This window comes from Mercenaria mercenaria, chromosome 16, assembly GCF_021730395.1.
Source record: "Mercenaria mercenaria strain notata chromosome 16, MADL_Memer_1, whole genome shotgun sequence".
NCBI classification, from domain to species: Eukaryota; Metazoa; Mollusca; class Bivalvia; order Venerida; family Veneridae; genus Mercenaria; species Mercenaria mercenaria.
This window is the reverse complement of record NC_069376.1, coordinates 58,577,016-58,599,500: the sequence shown is the minus strand read 5'-3', so window position 1 is coordinate 58,599,500 and position 22,485 is coordinate 58,577,016. Positions and strand designations below refer to the sequence as shown.

The 22,485-nt window shown below is 36.5% G+C and overlaps 1 protein-coding gene across 15 annotated transcripts in view; it reads left to right on the top strand.

Moving 5' to 3' along the window:
- Window positions 1-22,485, top strand: part of LOC123541454 (transmembrane and coiled-coil domains protein 2-like) — a 155,369-nt gene that overhangs the window by 49,678 nt on the left and 83,206 nt on the right. For all 15 annotated transcript variants that reach the window (XM_045326965.2, XM_045326957.2, XM_045326953.2 and 12 more), the window contains one exon: window positions 12,283-12,424. Coding sequence is in view for 10 of the 15 variants with exons in the window: in XM_045326957.2 (XP_045182892.2) it covers window positions 12,283-12,424 (142 nt within the window). In the remaining 5 variants the exon portion in view is untranslated. The remainder of the gene's footprint in view (window positions 1-12,282; window positions 12,425-22,485) is intronic.

Below are 22,485 nucleotides of genomic sequence, written 5' to 3'. Positions count from 1 at the left end.
TACAACAATTTGCATGTTACATCCAATTTTGAGGTGTATTTTGACCTATCTCTACCTGGTAAGGACTTTTGACTTTTGTGTTTACTTAGTATTTTTTTTTTTGGATTTTTAGCTCACCTGAGCAATGCTCAGGTGAGTTTTTCTGATCACTCAATGTCCGGCGTCTTGTCTGTCGTCTGTCTGTTGTCTGTCTGTCTGTCCTTCAACATTTAGCTTGTGTATGCAATAGAGGCTGTATTTTTCAACTGATCTTCATGAAATTTGGTCAGAATGATTACCTTGATGAAATCTAGGCCAATTTTGAAAATGGGTCATCTGGGGTCAAAAACTAGGTCACTAGGTCAAATCAAAGAAAAGCCTTGTGTATGCGATAGAGGCTGTATTTTTCATTTAATCTTCATGAATTTTGGTCAGAGTGATTACCTTGATAAAATCTAGGCCGAATTCGAAAATGGGTCATCTGGGGTCAAAAACTAGGTCACTAGATCAAATCAAAGAAAAACCTTATGTATGCGATAGAGGCTGTATTTTTCAATTAATCTTCATGAATTTTGGTTAGAATGATAACCTTGATGAAATCTAGGCCGAGTTCGAAAATGGGTCATCTGGGGTCAAAAACTAGGTCACTAGATCAAATCAAAGAAAAACCTTGTGTATGCGATAGAGGCTGTATTTTTCAATTAATCTTCATGAATTTTGGTCAGAATGATTGCCTTGATGAAATATAGGCCAGAGTTCGAATGTGGGTCATCTTGGGTCAAAAACTAGGTCACAAGGTCAAATCAAAGAAAAACCTTGTGTATGCGATAGAGGCTATATTTTTCAATTGATCTTCCTGAAATTAAGTGAGAATGATTGCCTTGATGAAATCTAGGTCGAGTTTGAATATGGGTCATCTGAGATCAAAAACTAGGTCACTAGGTCAAATTAAAGAAAAACCTTATGTATGCGATAGAGGCTGTATTTTTCAATTGATATTCGTGAAATTTCCTCAGAATGATTGCCTTGATAAAATCTACATTGAGTTTGATTTTGGGTCATTGGACTCAAAAAGTAGGTCACTAGGTCAAATCAAAGAAAACCCGACTGTATGCGATAGAGGCTGTATTTTTCAATTAATCTTCATGAAATTTGGTCAGAATGATTGCCTTGATGTAATCTAGGTGAAGTTCAGTTATGGGTCATCTGGGTCAAAAAGTAGGTCACTAGGTTAAATCAAAGAAAAACCTTGTGTATGCGATAGAGGCTGTATTTTTCAACTGATCTTCATGAAATCTTGTCAGAATTGATGAAATCTAGGTCAAGTTCGAATATGGGTCATCTAGGTTTTAAAAACTAGGTCACTAAAGTCAAATCAAGGAAAAACCTTGTGTATGCAATAGGGACTGCATTTTACACTGGATTTCATAAAATTTGGTCAGAATGGTTGGCTTGATGAAATCTAGGTCAAGTTCGAATATGGGTAGTCTGGGGTCAAAAACTAGGTCACTAGGTCAAATCAAAGAAAATACTTATTTATACTCAAGATGTTTTGCTCCAATTTTAATGATAATTGGTCAGAATATTTTTTTCCATGAAATCATTAGGTCAAAAATGTTTACACTGTTATGGTGTGTTTTGGTGTGTTTCTCAGGTGAGCGACCTAGGGCCATCTTGGCCCTCTTGTTTTTTTTGGTTTTTTTTAACTTCCCTTAGTTGTTACTATAAATAACTTATATTGTAACTTTTTTATAATTGACCGTAGGGAAAAACCAAGAGCACTTTTCTGTGGTACAACATAGATGTTACTTTCAAATTTTAGGTGTATTTTAAGGTATCTGGTAAGGAGTTTTTTGTGGATTTAGAAAAACAAAAGAATTACAATAATTACTACAAAACCACAGAATTAAAATTCCATTTGCAAATACAGGTGCTAGTGTAAATAAATTTGCTATGACGAGCGTATATTGTGACATTCTGGCACTCTTGTTTAGGGCTGAATTTCACCAGTAAGTCCAGAATTATAGCCCTTGACAGTCAAAAATGCATAATGAGATTTGGTATTTGGTTTTTTGCATGGTGTAGTGTTTCTCTTCCAATTTTGTTCAAACCATGCCCATTGGTATCACTTGTTTTACATAGGCATATTACGTACTCTATATGCCATATTTTCTGTTTGATCTTTTTGAAACTTTCTCAGAATGTTTTTGTGTATGAAATCTAGGTCAAGTTTAAAACTGGGTTACTAGGGGTCAAAACTAGTTCACTGGGTCAGATATCATAGAAAAACCTTGTTGACACATTTTCTGATTGATTCACCTCCTAAAACTTTGCAGCAATTGAATATAGACTGAATTCAAAACTGGGTTACATGGGGTCAGAAACTCGATCACTTGGTGAAAGCATTGTTAGCACTCTAGAGGCACATTTTCAACTTCATCATCATAATTTTAAGTCTTTGTCAGAATGTTTTTCTCTTGGAAATCTTAGACAAATTTAAAAACTGCATTACCTGAGGTCTTAAACTTTGTCACAAGGTCGAATCATAGAAAAACCTTGTTAACACTCTAGAGTCCATATTTTCTACTTGATTTTCATAAAACTTTGTCAGAATGTTTGCCTCTATGAAATCTAGGTCAGGCTTGAAAATTTATTATCCAGGTCAAAAACTAGGTCACTAGGTCATGTCTTTAATAGAAAGACATTGTTTAATCTTAACTGGCCACATTTTCTACCTGCATGATCTTTATGAGACTTGGTCGAAATGTTTGTCTGTTTAATTTCTAGGATGACTTTGTAACTGGGCCACTTGGGAAAACCTAGCTCATAAAGTCAAATCATAGAAAAGCTTTGTTAACACTTAATTCAACTTGATCATCAAAAATCTTTGTCAGATATATTTGTCTGTTATAATAATGAAGTTCAAAAGCAGGATTCCTTGAAGTCAAAAACTATGTCACTAAAAAAATGATCAAATCATTGAAAAACTTGATGAATGGTCTAACTGATTTACATAAAACATGGTCAAAATGGTTGTCTATGAAATCTAGTCCAAATTAGATGCTAGGTTATCTAGAGTAAGAACAAGTACAGGTGAGCAATACAGGGCCTTTAGGCCCATCTTGTTTTCAGTCCAGTTTATGATGGCTAAAAGCTAAACTTTATGTGCAAGAATACTGAAACACTTTTATACTTTAAATGTTAAGAAAGCTACAATCCACCTGAAAATCCTTGAAGATGTTATCGAAACTTTCTGATGTAAACAACTGTTTTTGTCTGGGGTCATTGATTTCATTCAAGAAAGATGAATAAGTTCAGTACCATATTGGGTAATATTGGCAGAAAGTGTGAACATTTCATCTTGGGGGAGATTTCCTGTCATGCAAGGCTGATTGATGAGACTGATCCTTATCTCTTCTGGAACAGAGTTCACTGAACCAAACATTTCTTGTGAGTTAGAGGACAATAGGGAGGTTGAGCTTTCAACTTTGAATTGTGTGTGTTGTAGATGCCTATACACATAATGAGTAGCTTAGTCCTATGGCTGTCTGAATTTACAGGTGTCAGATTTATCTCCCTTTTATATGTATAAAATGTTTTATTACTTTAAGTGTAACTTTATCACATTTACTTAACATTAAACATGGTCCATAAAATTAGTGTTTAGAAGAAATCAAATCTTCGAATTTCTTATACTTTTTTCAATGTGTTAGCTGTTTTTTTTTTCATGAAAATCCATTTATAAATATATAGAGTTAATTTATTCAAAATTTGAATGTATTGTTTATAGTTTTATTAATAAAACGCAAACAGTTTTGGGTGATTTTGTACATCATGAAGGATTCGAGACAAGAGTCACATCATATAGATTACATTACCTGTAGGTAATGAGATTCCTGTTGATTTCAATGATTTCGATACTAAATTATGTCCATCCTCCCCCATCCCACTGGGTCCGTCACACTTTATTTCTGATCAATAACTGGAGGACCATTCAACCTTCAAATTACATAGGGTGACAGGGCTTATTTGGAGTGGACGACTCCTATGTTTCCATCAAAGCTCTAGGTCACAGGGGCCTGAACATGGAAAACCATTTTCGATCAATAACTTAATAGCCAGAATGTTGAAACTTCATAGGATGATTGGACATGCAGGATGGATGACCCCTATTGATTTTTGGGTCACTTTGATCAAGGTCAAGGTCACAGGCCTGAACATGGAAAACCATTTCCTATCAATTACTTGAGAACCAGTTGACCCAGAGTGTTGAAACTTCATAGGATGATTGGAAATGCCTATTGATTTTGGGGTCGCTCTATTGAAGGTCAAGGTCACAGGGGCTAGAACATGGAAATCCATTTCCGATCAGTAATTTGAGAACCAGTTGACCTAGAACCTTCAATCTTCATACGGTGATAGGACTTACAGAGTAAATGACCACTATTGTGTTTAGGGGTCACTCCATCAAAGGTCAAGGTCACAGGGGCCATCCATTTGTCACACTTCATTTTCGATCAATAACTGGAGAATCATTTGACCTAGAACCTTCAAACTTCATAGGGTGATAGGGCTTACAGAGTAGATGACTCCTACCATTTTTCAGGTTTCTAGATCAAAGGTCAAAGTCACAGGGGCCTGAACATGGAAAACAGTTTCTATAATCAATAACTTGAGTACCACTTAACCCAGAATGTTGAAACTTCATAGGATGATTGGACATGTAGAGCAGATGACTGCTATTGATTTTTGGGTCACTTGATCAAAGGTCAGTGTCACAGGGACCAGAACATGGAAATGGTTTCCAATCAATAAATTAAGAACCATTTGACCCAGAACCATCAAACTTCATAGGGTGATAGGACTTACAGAGTAGATGACCCTTATTGTTTTTGCGGTCATTTGAGCAAAGGTAACGGTCACAGGGGGCCTGAACATGGAAAACTCTTTGGAAAACTCTTTCCAATCAATAGGTTGAGAAATTCATGAACAGTTCATGAATAATCCTTGAACTATTCCAGAACTTTGTTCATGAACAGTTCACGAATAGTTCATGAAAGTTAGTGAACTACAAATGGGACTTTTTACGGCAACAGAAATTCATGAACTGGGCGTGGTTCATCAAGTTCATAAACTGGACTGGTTCATCAAATTCATCAACTGGATGTGTTTATCATAGTTCATGAATTGATAGGTTCATGAATTTGATGAACTAGAAATTCGCAAACTTTATGAACAGTTCATGAATAATTCTTGAACTATTCGTGAACTATTCGTGAACTATTCATGAACAGTTCATCAACTACAAATGGGACTTTTTGCGGCATCAACTATTCATCAAGTTGATGAACCATAGTTCATGAACCAGGGGTTCATGAACTGAAAGTAACAAGATAAATGGAAAGTTGATGAACCCAGCTGAATTAGAAACAGTGATTTTGACAATAGTGACATTACTATAGCAACTGCCTGATAAAGCCTGTCTGAGAAAGCAGGCTTTCTCAGGTCAGTGACTTGAGAACACTTTGCACTGTTTAAACCTGTGATTAAGTCCAAGGACATCCGATTGTGTCCATTTTGCATTTAAAAATTATTACGCCCTCATATGACACTGAAAAAGGTCTTTAAATTCCAAAATATAAAAAAGTGGAAAAAACAACGAATGCTAACCACATCTCTGTTTTCCTGAACACGAAAGAGTAATTTCAATTTGTTCCCAAGTGAAATTTTGTCCGAAATTCAGTTGCTAGACTTTAATCTCAAGATTGACATTCAGATTAGATACAAGCTTTGTTTCAGGGTCGTGAAAACATGTGAGATTTTAAAAGGATTTTATATTTTTTAAAATGAACAATTTATGACAACACCATAATTACTTATTTGATATTCAGTATACTCATGTTCCTTTTAAACCATTCCTTACTGTAGTATGATAAATATTTCCTTCTCATTTGCTGCACAAACTTCTAAAAAATTGCTGAATCACATGTGCAAAAAATTTCCCAGCATGCAACAAAATAATGGAAACTGATCATGTGACATAAATTTAATGTTCATGAACATTCATGAACAGTTCATGAACTTATTCATTTATTGTAAAAGGAAAACCTAAGTTTTATGTTTAATGAGTGAACAGTTTAGAAACTCCAAATTGGGTTCAAGAACTGGTACTGAACTAGAAAAAGGTTTTGAATTTTTAGTACTTTTATTGAATCTTAGATGACTTTTTCTTAAGAACACATCAAGAATGTTTTAAGAATTTAATATTCTTAAACTGCACATAAAATGTTCATCATTTTTTTTTTCAAGAATTTTTCTTGAATTCTATAGGTATATTGACATTCATGAAAAAATCTTGATTCATTCTTAAACAAGTTCATGAATATTTCAAGGATTTCTGGTATGAAATGAAAGACATCAATAAATTCACCAACCAAGTATCAGTGTACACCATTATTCTTTTCCACTCCAGTGACATTTTCTAAATTGCCAAATAATGATGAAACTTCTGTTAGCTATCCCCAATGTTTAATCAAAATTTTGTACAAATTGCAGATAACATAAAATACAAAATACATGTAGTAACATTCCTAGTCATATGTATGTTATCAGTAACTCTGGTATTAGCCTTCAGCTGTAAATACTAGAAGCTTTTACAAGTAAATGGATCTTGTTTTATGGATTTTATGAATTTCAGACTTGATTGATCAGTTTATTAATTTGAAGTTCATGAACAGTGTATGAACTTCAGGTTCATGAACCAACAGCATAATTGAAATAAAATCAAATACTGCACTGGAGTTCTGAATGAAGTCACTTGTTTGATTACTGAACTATTCGTGAACTTAAAATCATGCGCCAAAGGTGAAATGTTTGAAGAACCAGTTCATGAATAATTCTTGAGCTTTAGGTTCACAGACAGTTGGTGAACTTTTTCCGGAATAGTTTCATGAACAATTCATGAACTTTTGGTTCGTGAACAGTTCACAAACTTTCTGAGGAAGATTCATCGCATTGTTCACGAATGGTTCAGGAATGTTCATGAACAGTTCGTGAACAGTTCATGAATGCTCATCAGTTCATGAACTACAGCTCAACAGGGTTGTTAGGTGTAATTTATTGGTTCAGGAAAAGATTGGTAACAAGAGCTGTTATTTCGTGCAGACATGATATGATTGTATATCAGATAAATAATTAAGTGCTCAACAGTACTACAGATTTAATTGGCTTTCTAAGTATTTATTCAACAGGGCTTTTTCACCCTATCTCACGGGGCCGATATTTGGCCCCATTCCCAATGCCAAATATGCTCTATTTTTCCCAATCTGGAGCAAAAAATTCCCAATCCAATGAAAAATTTCCCAACTGAAATCAGTTACTTTCTGTTTTTCAATAATAATTCTTGCACAATTAGTTTTGTTTGCCAAGTAAATCAAACAAAATGTTGGAAAAACCAACTCGTTTCTATTTTTAGTAACATGACCGTCTGCAACCTCGGCAAAAAATAATTACAAGATTTTGCTGAAGAAATGTATGATTTGTATGCAAAAACCTCTCAAAATGCATAAAAACACAAATATTAATTGAATCAAGTACCCAAAACATGTTGACAGGTAGTTCTTTTACCATTAAAATCAATTGTCACATATTTTCGCGACCCAGTTTTTACACTCGAAAATACTCGCACTTTGCCATTCTACTTTTTGGATAATTTCAGTTATAACTTTGGTGAAAACAAACTGTAAACAAAAATTTTAGCATGACAAATAAAGAGTTACTGTATTTTTAGGCAATATTGGAAGACAATCCTGAAAAAAAAAAAACTCAAAAATTCACAAGGGGATACTGTCTACCAGTAAAATTTGAAACTGAAGATTCAAACTAATATATATTAATTAAAAACTCACTTAATTTGTCAGTATATTTCCCCAAATTTGACAATTTACCGCGTTAAAAATTCCCAATATGACCAGGGGCCTTTTTCCCAAAACCCCCTGAAAAAGCCCTGTTCAAATACCTGATTTCACTACATGCTATCTTGCTATTGATTTTATTTGTTCTTTACAAATGTGCTCATTTCTTTGCAGTCGTCCTCACAACAGAATATGAACATACACTATATTCAACCCATTATGCCAATTTATGGTAATATCCTAAATGTGAGGTCAAACTTGCAATTATATTCTATGCAGATACTTCCATTTAATTTACAGCTTTTTTACTTGACACTAAAGCTTCATTACTGTAAATGAGTGTTGCTGTTGGAACACAGTAATAATTACCAACTCCGCTGTCACGTTTCTCACTCCAGATGCATTTTTATGCCCACAAAGAGAGGTGTATGTTAATTCAACTGCCTACCCTATCTGTATAAGTTGGTCTGTCTGTCTGTTTGTCAGTGTGTGTGTGTGTGTGTGTGTGTCTGTCTGAAATATATTGTGTATCTTCTATAACTTTTAAACCAACTTAAGGATTTAAAATAACACTTTATAAAAAAATGAAGCAAGATGAGGTATGTCATGTGATATAAATACTGTCAGGTCTGTCAAGGTAAGAACTCCACAGCAAGGACATTCCACTTGTGGGGTTGGAAAGACTCTATTGTGTTTCACGATCAATGTGGGATTAGAAAGGCTCATGAGTCACTGTAGGGTTTTAAAGGCTCATGTGTCACTGTGGGGTTGGAAAGGCTCATGTGTCAGTGTTGGGTTGGAAACACTTATGTGTCACTATGGGGTTGAAAAGGCTCATGTGTCACTGTGGGGTTGGAAAGGCTCATGTGTCACTGTGGGGTTGGAAAGGCTCATGTGTCAGTGTTGGGTTGGAAAGGCTTATGTGTCACTATGGGATTGAAAAGGCTCATGTGTCACTGTGGGGTTGGAAAGGCTCATGTGTCACTGTGGGGTTGGAAAGGCTCATGTGTCAGTGTTGGGTTGGAAAGGCTTATGTGTCACTATGGGGTTGAAAAGGCTCATGTTTAACTATGGGGTTGAAAAGGCTCATGTGTCACTGTGGTGTTGGAAAGGCTCATGTGTCAGTGTTGGGTTGGAAAGGCTTATGTGTCGATCATTATGGGGTTGAAAAGGCTCATGTGTCACTGTGGGGTTGGAAAGGCTCATATGTCACTGTAGGGTTGGAAAGGCTCATGACTTGTATCATTGTGGGGTTTGAAAGGCTCATGTGTCACTGTCGGGTTGGAAAGGCTCGTGTCATTGTGGGGTTGGAAAGGCTCATGTGTCACTGTGTGGGGTTGGAAAGGCTCATGTGTCACTGTGGGGTTGGAAAGGCTTATGTGTCCCTATGGATATGGAAAGGCTCATATGTCACTGTAGGGTTGGAAATGCTCATGACTTGTGTCATTGTGGGGTTAAAAAGGCTCATGTGTAAATGTGGGATTGGAAAGGCTCATGTGTCACTGTGGGGTTGGATAGGCTCATGTGTCACTGTGTGGGGTTGGAAAGGCTCATGTGTCACTGTGGGGTTGATAAGGCTCATGTGTCACTGTGGGGTTGGAAAGGCTCATATGTCACTGTTGGGTTGGAAAGGCTCATGACTTGTGTCATTGTGGGGTTGGAAAGGCTCATTTGTCACTGTGGGGTTAGAAAGGCTCATATGTGACTGTGGGGTTGGAAAGGCTCATGTGTCATACTGGGGTTGAAAGGCTTATGTTTCACTGTGGGGTTGGAAAGGCTCATGTGTCACTGTGGGGTTGGTAAGGTTCATGACTTGTGTCATTGTGTGGTTGGAAAGGCTCATGTGTCACTATGGGGTTGGAAATGCTTATATGTGACTGTGGGGTTGGAAAGGCTCATGTATCACTGTGGGGTTGGAAAGGCTCCTGTGTCACTGTGGGGTTGGAAAGGCTCATGTGTCACTGTGGGGTTGGAAAGGCTCATGTTTCATTGTGGGGTTGGAAAGGCTCATGTGTCACTGTGGGATTGGAAAGACTTGTGTGTCACCGTAGGGTTGGAAGGCTCATGTGTCATTGGGGGTTGGAAAGGCTCATGTGTCACTGTGGGTTTCATATTTCACTGTGGGTTCGGAAAGGCTTATGTGTCACTGTGCGGTTGGAAAGGCTCATGTGTCACTGTGTGGGGTTGGAAAGGCGCATGTGTCACTGTGGGGTTGGGAAGGCTCTTGTGTCAGTGTGCGGTTGGAAAGGCTCATGTGTCACTATGTGGGATTGGAAAGGTGCATGTGTCACTGTGGGGTTGAAAAGGCTCATGTGTCACTTTGAGGTTGGAAAAGCTCATGTGTCATTATGGGGTTGGAAAGGCTCATGATTGTGTCACTTCATCATGAATCTGTTGTAACTGACTATTCAAACTTACTTTACTTTTGTTCAGAAGGGAAAAGAATTTTGTAGATGTTTGAATTTCTTTAGATGCTTCAGGCATTACATTTATATTAGAAACCACTGTCTGAAATTCTTTGAAGCTCTGGATTAATCAGATTTGTTTTAAAACTGACAGACAGTATTAATTTGCTATCATTTTGTCATTGCAGACTTCTTCTAAGTAAAATATACAGGAACATATTATTTTGCTGTAACAAACAATATTTAATAGAATGAGCATTTTCATTACATAGTATTGGATTTCCAGAAAATCTGCTTCCATTTCATTGCCCTAATTGAATGGATTAGAGAAAATACTATTGAATGCTTGTTAAGAAACAACAAGATGATTGTGTAAGGGAAATGAGTCTGCAGATAACAATTACTAAACTCCTGCAATGGATAAACTCCCCTTAACATAACATTTAGGCTAGATAGTGTCCGATGCTTGAAAATGTAGTTTATGTACATGATATCTGGAAAATACAATTTTTGTAACTATTTATTCAAGCTGTTTAAAGAATTTTGTTTGTCAAATAACACTGTCCCAAATTTACACATAGAAAATTTTCTCTTTGAATTACCCATTTGGCAGATTTCATTATTTCATCACAAATTGGCCGATATTGTCTTCTTCTGGTGAATATCCAATCATATTCAATGGTTGAAGAGTCAACAATTGATTTATTTTATCAAAGTTTCTTTTTAGGCAAAATGGTAGGAACCAGTATTTGACAGGCAAAAAAACTTTTAAAGGCTCCCCATATGAAATGATGACCATGGTTGACCGTGGTCACCACGGTTTTTGATGGTTGACCATGTTTTTAACGTGGCCAACCATCAAATACCATGGTGAAAACATGGTCAGGAGCACGGTCGGCCATGGTCGACCATGGTGAGATCAGAATGGCCATGGTCAGAAAAGATGATCAACAGTTTGACCATGGTCTACTGTGGTCAACTTTTTGTCAACCATGGTTGACCATGGACTACCATGGTCATGTTAGTAATTTTCACACTTGTCGTATTTTCATGACCCTTTCAAATTCACATTTATACAGTTTTTGATAGTCAGTAATCACCATGGTCAACCATGGTTTTTGACCATGGTCTGATACCGTGTTTCATGACAGGTGCCAATTACCACAGCCATGGTCAGCTATGGTAAACTATTGTCCCATGACCATGAACTACCATGGTAAACCATGAATTACCATGGTTATACACCGTCAATTTCGACTGGGTCATAATGCCTTTGTTTATGATGTGGCTGCCACATATTTTGTTATAGACATAAAATATGTCTATCTCTTGTTAAATCCTTATATTTTTTCAATAACTGTTTTCTCATATATTTGCGAAATATTATTATTGAATCTATTTTTTAATGCTTACCTCCCTTTATGGTTCTAACTGTATAAATTTAGTGATATTTTTACCATGCATGTGGTTATGAATAGCTGCTTTGTCTGTTTTTAACATAAAGTTAAAAACCGTTTTGCATGCACTGAACATTACAGTTCAGGTCAAGGGAAGTAACACAATATAGCAGAAAAATGATAACTTTGTTAGAGTAGTCTCTCTTAAAGTATCATCTCGATAATTGGCCAAACTATAACATATTCGATATATATTAGGTACTAGTATACTAAGAGACAAGACAAGACAGTCACTGTAATGTAATACTTAAATGGAACAATTTATTTCACTTTGTGCTGGCTGTTTGAACCATGCATTGGTGTTGTTAAATCTTGGCAGGTTGCAGAATATAAGTGATTTCTACCCAAGCTGCCTGCTCTCGGCTGAAGTAATGCCTAGGTGTCTTCTTCCACTATTAAAACTAGAACTTAGATATATACATGACAAGAACTGGGTCCTAGTGACTTAACACAGAAATACTCATAACACTTCCTTTCACATGTAGTAACTTGGTCAAAAATGTGAAAATTACTATTTTCTATTTTCAGGGTTAGTTGCAAAGAGGAATGTAGGCAAAGGACTCAGTAGGAGCTGCCATGATGTCAGTGTTGCTCATAGCGACCACCATAACAACCAGGTGTTGCTAGGCAGCCCTCAGGCTGCACAGAAACTAGGTCAACAAAAGAACATGTAAGTAATGTTGAGTAGAAGTTTTCCAAGGGCTTTACAGTCATTATTCTATATCATTGGTCTCAATTTATAACTAACTCGGTTAAACTTTTTTTTCAGGGGAAGCAACTTTGTTATATTAGATCAAATTGATACAAAATCCTAAAGTAAACACACCATAATGTTGTAAAGCTATTTAGCACAACCAGAGCACAAAGTGCTCAAGGTGAGCTATTGTGACTGGTCATTGTCTGGCGTCAGTCATGCGTCATGCGTCATCCGTCAACATTTGCCTTGTAAACATTCTAGAGGCCACAATTGTGACCCAATCTTTATGAAACTTGGTCAGAATGTTAGTCGTGATGATCTCTAGGTCAAGTTCGAAACTGGGTCATATGGGGTCAAAAACTAGGTCAGTAGGTCAGATCAAAGGAAAAGCTTGTGAACACTCTAGAGACCACATTTGTGACCCAATCTTTCTTAAACTTAGTCAGAATGTTAGTCTTGATGGTCTCTAGGTCAAGTTCGAAACTAGGTTTTGTGGGTTCAAAAACTATGTCAGTAGGTCAGATCAAATGGAAGCTTGTGAACACTCTAGAGACCACATTTTTGACCCAATCTTTATGAAACTTGGTCAGTATGTTTGTCTTGATGATTTCTAGGTCAGATTCGAAACTGGGTCATGTGTGGTCAAAAACTAGGTCAGTAGGTCAGATCAATGGAAAAGCCTGTGAACACTTTAGAGACCACATTTTTGACCCAATCTTTATGAAACATGGTCAGAAAGTTAATCTTGATGATCTTTAGGACAAGTTCGAAACAGGGTCATGTGGGGTCAAAAACTAGGTCAGTAGGTCAGGCCAAAGGAAAAGCTTGTGAACACTCTAGAGACCACATTTGTGACTCAGTCTTTATGAAATTGGGTCAGAATGTTTGTCTGAATCATTTCTAGGTCAAGTTTGAATCTGGGTCATGTGGGGTCAAAAGCTAGATCTAGGTCACTGGTAAAATTAAAGGAAAAGCTTGTGAACACTCTAGAGGCCACAGTTGTAACCAAATCTTTATGAAACTTGGTCAGAACGTTTGTCTTGGTGATTTCTAGGTCAAATTTGAATCTGGGTCATGTGGGGTCAAAAACTAGGTCACCTGGTCAAATCAAAGGAAAAGCTTGTGAACACTTTAGAGGCCACATTTGTGACTCAGTCTTTATGAAATTGGGTCAGAATGTTTGTCTGAATCATTTCTAGGTCAAGTCTGAATCTGGGTCATGTGGGGTCAAAAGCTAGAACTAGGTCACTGGTAAAATTAAAGGAAAAGCTTGTGAACACTCTAGAGGCCACAGTTGTAACCAAATCTTTATGAAATATTAGTCAGAATGTTTGTCTTGGTGATCTTTAGGTCAGGTTCAACTCTTGGTCATGTGGGGTCAAAAACTAGGTCAGTAGGCCTACATTATCTTTTTAGCCCACCATCATCAGATGGTGGGATATTAAAATCACTCTGCGTCCGTGGTCCGTCCGTCCGTCATTCCGTCCGTCCGTTAACAATTTCTCGTTATCGCATCTCCTCAGAAACTACTGGGGGGATTTAGACCAAACTTTGTCAGAATGATGTATTGGTACCCTAGTTAAGTCCCCCTGAAAATCAGACTGGTTCAACAATTAATGAGTGAGTTACGGCCCTTTGTTTATTTCTATATTTTACATAGATTTATATAGGGAAAAACTTTGAAAACCTTCTTATCCAAAACCACAGAGCCTAGGGCTTTGATATTTGGTTTGAAGCATCATCTAGTGGTCCTCTACCAAGATGATTCAAATTATTTCTCTGGGGTCAAATATGGCCCCGCCCTGGGGGGTCACATAGTTTATAATGACTTATATAGGGAAAAACTTTGAATAACCCCTTGTCCAAAACCACAGGGCCTAGGGCTTTGATATTTTGTATGTGACATCATCTAGTTGTCTTCAACTAAGATTGTTCATATTATTCCCCTAGGGTCAAATATGGCCCCGCCCTGCGGGTCATATGGTTTACATAGACTTACATAAGGAAAAACTTTGAAAATCTTCTTGTCCAAACCACAAAGCCTAAGGCTTTGATACTTGTAATGTAGCATCATCTAGTGGTTCTCTACCAAGTTTGTTCAAATTATCGCCCTAGGGTCAAAAATGGCCCCGCCCCGGGGGTCACATGGTTCATATAGACTTATATAGGGAAAAGTTTTAAAATGTTCTTGTCAATAACTAAAACATTCAAATTTGGACCACATGTATATTTTTGAGTGGCAAGATGAACCTTGACACGAGTTGACCTTGATTTTGACCTAGTGACCTACTTTCACATTTCTGTAGCTACAGCCTTCAAATTTGGACCACTTGTATATTTTTGAGTGGCAAGATGAACCTTGACATGAGTTGACCTTGATTTTGACCTAGTGACCTACTTTCACATTTCTGTAGCTACAGCCTTCAAATTTGGACCACTAGCATAGTTTTGTGCACTGGAAAAAACTTTGACCTTGATTTTGACCTAGTGACCTACTTTCACATTTTTGAAGGTACAGGCGTCAAATTTGGACCATATGCATAGTTCCGTGTTTCAAAATGAAATTTGACATTGATTTTGCCCTAGTGACCTACTTTCACATTTCTCAAGCTACAGCCTTCAAATTTGGACCACATGCAGAGTTTTGTGTGCCGAAAAAACTTTGACCTTCACAATGACCTAGTGACCTACTTTCACATTTTTAAGGTACAGGCTTCAAATTTGGACCACATGCATAGTTTTGTATTCCGAAATAAAATTTGACCATGATTTTGACCTAGTGACCTACTTTTACATTTCTCAAGCTACAGCCTTCAAATTTGGACCACTTGCATAGTTTTGTGTACCGAAATGAACTTTGACCTTTGCATTGACCTAGTGACCTACTTTCACATTTTTAAGGTACAGGCTTCAAATTTGGACCACATGCATAGTTTTGTATTCTGAAATAAAATTTGACCTTGATTTGACCTAGTGACCTGCTTTTACATTTCTCAAGCTACAGCCTTCAAATTTGGACCACTTGCATAGTTTTGTGTACCGAAATGAACTTTGACCTTTACATTGACCTAGTGACCTGCTTTCACATTTTTAAGGTACAGGCTTCAAATTTGGACCACATGCATAGTTTTGTATTCTGAAATAAAATTTGACCTTGATTTTGACCTAGTGACCTACTTTTTCTCAAGCTATAGCCTTCAAATTTGGACCACATGCATAGTTTTGTGTACCGAAATGGACTTTGACCTTTACATTGACCTAGTGACCTACTTTCACATTTTTGAAGGGAAAGGCTTCAATTTGGACCACATCCATAGTTTTGTATTCCGAAATAAAATTTTGACCTCGATTTTGACCTAGTGACCTACTTTAACATTTCTCAAGCTACAGCCTTCAAATTTGGACCACTTGCATAGTTTTGTGTACCAAAATGAACTTTGACCTTAAGATTGACCTAGTGACCTACTTTCACATTTCTGTAGCTACAGGCTTCAAATTTAGACCACATGCATAGGATTGTATACTGAAACAAACTTTGACCTTGACATTGACCTAGTGACCTACCTTCACATTTCTCAAGCTACAGCTTTTGAATTTGGACCACATGCACAGTGTTGTGTACGGAAATGAAATTTGACCTTGAGGTAGTCAATAAGTCTTGAAATTTGGAACACTCAAAAATGGCACATTGGTGGGCGCCAAGATCACTCTGTGATCTCTTGTTGAGACAAATGACACCCAGTTGCAGTCAAAATGTTTACTGGAAGAAAATGACTTGAGCTTTTGTGTCTGGTATTTTTAGCTGTACAGTCAAGTGTCAACAGAGACCTCTTGGTCCAAAAGACCCCTGGCCTGAAGAGTAGAGTACTGTGAAATCTCTTTATTTTGTTGGCATAAATTATATTTCAACAGCCATTTTGTTTGGACAGAAATGAGGGGATTGTAAAGATGTACAGCAAATTTATGTTTTTAATGGGATTTAGTTTTGTGGGGCTAAATTTAATCATGAAATCCACAAAAATTAGTCTCCCACCTATAGTAGTGGATTTACAGTATTTAGATTAAGTAAATGGCAATAGTGGTCTAGAAGTTAACATTTTAGGTCTTCTAAGCTGGATCTTTATAATAGTCTTCAATTTGTAATATTGAACAAAATATATTTATTGCATGTTATAAGTTCTTTGTCACCAAGTCATCAAATATTAATGTGATCATGGAAGCTGACGTGACTAAATTCATTATAACTTTACTTTGATGACCTACCTTGTCTTTGCGCATTTGATTTGTTATGTAGGTCACCATCACAGTGTCTGGAACAGAGTTATAGTGTTTAAAGGTGTGGAAATCTGTTGTTTGGTGTGCTGTCCAGTGTCATACAATGAATATTTCATACTGCAGAAAATTGTTTAGGTGTGAAAATCTTAGAATAATTAATAAATCCATGAATAAATTAGTTGCTGTTAATAATTAGGTTAAGGAGATTGTCTTTTTCTCACCTCTGTAACCTGTATGACACACATCTCCTACACCTCTGTGACCTGTATGACACAGATTTCCTACATCTATAAATTATTTTCTTTAAAGGTGGTGAGCCCATGAATTTCAGTGTGATTACTTCTAATATATATTTTTGCATGCGGTTTTGACATTCGTCTGCTGTTTATTTAACTTATAAAGCAGTTGGTTTTCAGTTACTAGCCAGAAAAACTTAAATGGCAAACTTAAAATTACAGTCTTATTATCATGTGTGTGCTACCTTAAATCATATACCATTATGGGTTTATTGCCTTAAATGTGACAAATATAGAGTTTGTTGAAGATTGCTCTGATTTCTGATTTAAGAATTGATCACAGTTTTAACTGGAATTTAGAATTGAATAACGAGCCCTCAGAAGACACTAGACTTCAATGTTTATAATATAGAAATTTTACTTCTAGGGAGGTTCAATACTAACTAAAAGCTTGGAAAAGGAAATATTCTGTCTTTGTAAGGAGTTACTTTTACTTTCTGTAGTACTGAACATAAGTTTAGCTATTATAACACTTCCCGTAAAAAATGGAGAAATACGGAAATGGAATCCTGAGAATACATGATTTGTCAATTGTCTGCATGCATTATGGGTCCTTTACCTGAATAAACAGGTCCGGAAGAAAATTAATGAAAATAATGGACTTTGTCAAACAAGATGTTCTCTGTTCACATAATTATTGTCTTTGGCAGTAGAGTTTGACTGTATTTCAGCTGTATTAATTGATATTGAAAAAGAACTGGACAAGATTGAATGAAAATGAACTTTAAATATTGATTTTATTGTGGGACCTAGTTTAATCCATTAATTTTATAATTGAACTTTGCTTAATAAGATATTTAAATTTTATTGAACTGAACTGAAACAGGGTAAAATAAGTTGATGTTACTTTTTCTGATAACTAAAATTAGATCTGACATATGATTGGAATGCTTTTAGCTCACCTGAGCTGAACTGAACTGATCAGATTGGTTGTTTTATCCTAAATGTTTCTCATCCCAAAATAAATTGCCTGCTTGGCCAGTGCTAATTATGTCTTGGAGGATTCTAACAGACTTGTACCTGACAGTGTGATATATTGATCAATGCACTCAAGATTATTTGTCTTCAACTTTATTCCAATAAATAATATTGTTAATGAAAAATGTGCAAGTTTGTTTATGGATTATTCTTGTGTAAAATGTCTGGATTTATTAGAAATACCAGGGCAAAATGAAGAATATGCTCTTGAAAATAAAGTTTTGCTGGAAAGTCAAGTTTTATAAGTACATTGTAACTGATGGAAAGTTTTTTTTTTATAAAACTAGCATCAGGTACCTGTTTCATCACCAAGGTGATGTACAGAGCGCACAAACCAGGTCACATATTGAGAAAAAAGCCATGATCACAACCTACTGCCTTCCTTGTATCAAGCAGCATTTAAGGATACTCAATTTACATTCATCAAACTTTATAGGATAATTGCCTATGTGCAGTAGATGACACTGTTTTTGAGTCATTAGGTCAAAGGTCACAGTGACTTGGAGACTGATAGAGATTTTCACTAAATAACTAATATCCCCTATTATTTGGGGTTCAGTAGGTCAGAGGTTAAAGTGACTTCAAGACAGAAAATATTTTCTGCTTAGTTACTTGAGAATCCTTTGGCCTGCTTCCTTCAGACTACATAGGATGATTACCTGTGATCAGTAGATGACCCCCTAAAGTTTTGGGGATCAGTAGGTCAAATGTCAGGGTCATATTCCTTAGACTGAAAATACTTTCTGTCCAAATAAATAAAAAATGCTTTGGTCTACAGTCATGGTTGTCAGTGGTTAGTACATTGCCCCTATTGTGTTGAGGTCAGTAGGTCAATTGTCAAGGATATAATTTATAACATTCTCTGGACTGAAAATGTGACAAGCTATCATGGGGATGGGGGGCATAAATATTTTACAAACAGCTCTGGTTCCTGTTTCGTATTGATTGAAACTTGTCCTCTTGCCAAACACCCACAAGTGCATGTTTATAGTGGACACATCTTTTTCTCTGAAAGTGCTAATTGGATTTCAGTTATTCCTTTGGTGGCCCAAAAAGGTTTTAAAGCCAGTCATGTTGATTTGTGAAAAAATATGGACATATTAGTACCAACACGACTACCTCGGTAGCCTAGTGGTAGAGCGTCCGCTTCGAGTGCAGGAGGTCATGGGTTCGATCCCCGGCCGCGTCATACCGAAGACGTAAAAAATGGTACCAGTGGCTCCCTTGCTTGGCGCTAGGCATTAAAAGGGCAGAAACTGGCGTCTTCTCTCATACCCTCAAGGCGATGGATTCCATCAGGAATGAGGTGTCGAGAGTGATTAATATAAGTTGTAGAACTTCCTTCACAATGGACCTAAAATAAATTATGTATAAACTAACTCCTGTGAAGTGATATTATATTTTATCAACACAAGTGAGAAGGAGTCAGGATATCAGAAGGGATATATTTTGTAGTGAAATCAAGAGATGTTGTGCAATAAATCACAATAATTGTCATTCGTGCATGAACTTCTTTGCCCTGTACCAGACACAAAGTAACATTTTCTATTGATTAGTGATTAGATGTCATGTTTGATTGAACTTCCATGAAGTTTGACAGTCTGAGAATATGTTATGTAGAATTTTTTTTATTATTCAAGAAAATATTATGCAGCTTTCTGTCTCAGAATTGTTTCATATACGTAATGGTCTGGTTGTTGGTCTGATAATCATTGGATATGATGCAAGAACATTTTTGTCGGGCCCGCTTGCGGAAGCGAAGGCATAGTTGTCCAAATGGCAGTTCGGTGTATGTGGGCCGTCTGGGTTTGTTTGTCCGGACCATAACTTTTGACATGCATGGGAGAAATTCTCGTTTTATATTTGGCTTTAATTTGTTAAACCTCAGTGAGACAGGTGTCATGCGCAAACTGCAGGTTCCTATCTCAAAGGTCAAGGTCACACTTGAAGGTCAAAGGTTAACTTCAATAATGACTTTGTCCAGAGCATTTTTATACGCCCGTTTGAAAAATGGGATGTATTATGGCAACGCCCCTGGTGGGTAGGTGGGTGGGTGGGCGGGCGGCGTCCACAACTTTGTCTGGAGCATATCTTCTACATGCTTTGAGGGATTTTGATAAAACTTGGCACAGTTGTTCCCCATCATGAGACAAAGTGTTCATGCGCAAAAACCCAGGTCCCTAGGTCTAAGGTAAAGGGTCACACTTAGAGGTAAAAGGGAAATACAAGAATTAATGAAAATTGTCCGGAGCATTTCTTCTTCATGCATAAGGGATTTTGATATAACTTACACAAATGTTCACCACCATGAGGCGGAGGTGTCATGCGCAAAAACTAGGTCCCTAGGTCTAAGGTCAAGGTCACACTTAGAGGTCAAGGATACAAGAATGAAAACCTTGTCCGGAGCTTTTTCTTCTTCATGCATAGAGGATTTTGATATAACTTGGAAAACAAATGTTCACCCCCACGAGACGAAGTGTCTTGCACAAGAGCAGGTCCCTAGGTCAAAGGTAAAGGGTCACACTTAGAGGCCAAAGGTCAATAAAAGAATGACTTTGTCCAAAGCATTTTTCTTCTTCATGCATGGAGGGATTTTGATGTAACTTGGCACCAATTATACACCATCATGAAGGAATTGTCATGCACAGTTGCGTGGACTTTAAACTTTTTTTTGGATTTTTTTTTAAGATTAACTTCCCTTAGTTGTTACTATAAATAACTCTTATTTTGTAACTTTTTATAATTGACCATATTTGAAAAAACAAGACCACTTTTCTGTGTACAACATAAATGTTATTTAAAATTTTTTAGGTGTATTTTAGGTCTCTCTCCCTGGTAAAGTTTTTTTTTTTTGTGGACTTAGGAAAACAAAAGATTACAATGATTACTAAACAACCACAAAATTAGAATTCATTTGCAATACAGCAGATAGAGTAAAGAAATTTGCTGTGACGGGCGTATATTGTGACAATCAGGCACTCTTGTTTCTTCATGCATGGAGGGGTTTTGATGTTACTTGGCACAAATGTTCACAATCATATGACGGAGTGTCATGCGCAAGAACCAGGACCCTAGGTCTAAGGTCAAGGTCACACTTGGAGGTCAAAGGTGAGAAACAAGAATGACTTTGTCCGGAGCATTTCTTTTTCAAGCATGGAGGGATTTTGATGTAACTTGGTTACTTGGCACAATTGGAGATGGAGAACCTAGAATTACTTCCCTTTGTTGTTACTATAAATAGCTTATATTGTAACTTTTTTATTACTGGTCGTAGGGAAAAATCAAGACCACTTTTCTGTAGTACAGAATGCATGTTACATCCAATTTTGAGATGTATTTTGACCTATCTCTGGACTTAGATTTTTTAAAAGATTTACTTCCCTTTGTTGTATAAATAACTTTTATTGTAACTTTTTGCAATCATTTTTCATTTGGCATAAATGTTTACCTCAATGAGACAGGGTGTCATGTGCAACTCCTAGTCCTTTTGACAGCTAGTGGACTCGACATGCTGCCTGTGGGCATCTAGTTTAAATCTGACTAAGAAAAGTTATGTATTTGTTGATTTAGATGTATTATGGTTTCGATCTGAATTATTTTTCTGAATATTTCTGAAACTGCACATTGACTGAACTTGTCTGAAAAAAATCCCCTCCCCCACCTCCACCATATTTTAGAGAATTTTTTTATCCAGACAATCATGCAGAACTACCTTAAGTCTGAAATTTTGTATATTATGAGTCTGACTAATGTTTTTAACAAAATAGTGCTGCGACTTAAGTTGAAACTGACAAGTGAGCATTTAGGTATAATTATGTTTGCAGTACCAACACTGGGGGTATTTTGTTGATATTGATATATCAAATTGTGCAAGGCAATTTCCTTATCACTTTCATAATGAATTTATATTGATTATTACTTTACAGACAGCAGAATAACTCTCACAGAATACCATCAGCTCTTGAGAAAAATATATTTCTTTTTTCTGTAACCTTACATGCAATATAAGTCAGGAGAATATAGGAATAGCTGGCTATAATAACTTACTGACAAGTCTAAAGAAAATGTAGGATTGCCTCCTTTAAATATTGCTTCTGTTTCTTTTATTACACAGTTTAGGTGTTCAGTTATAGTACTTTTGATCAAGAATTGAACTAGGTAAGAAAGAATGCTCATGATTCGGAAGTGTACACTCAATTCCCTCCCAAAAAAGTTTGACATAAACCATTCAAAAGGGATATTGGTTTAATTCCATCCATTGGAATGAACCTATAAAATATGTTAATTTTCTCCCCATTGGAACACACTTTGTTTACTTTTCTAAGAACTTCTCCCCTCTTGGAGTGGATTTCTTCTAGATAAAAGTTGGAGTGAGTTACTCTCTTTCTTTCTGGTAGGGATTAAGCATTAAGATTCCTTTATGTTTTGGAGGAGTTATAGGTTCTTTTCCCTATTGTTTTTAGCTCACCTGAGCACAAAGTGCTC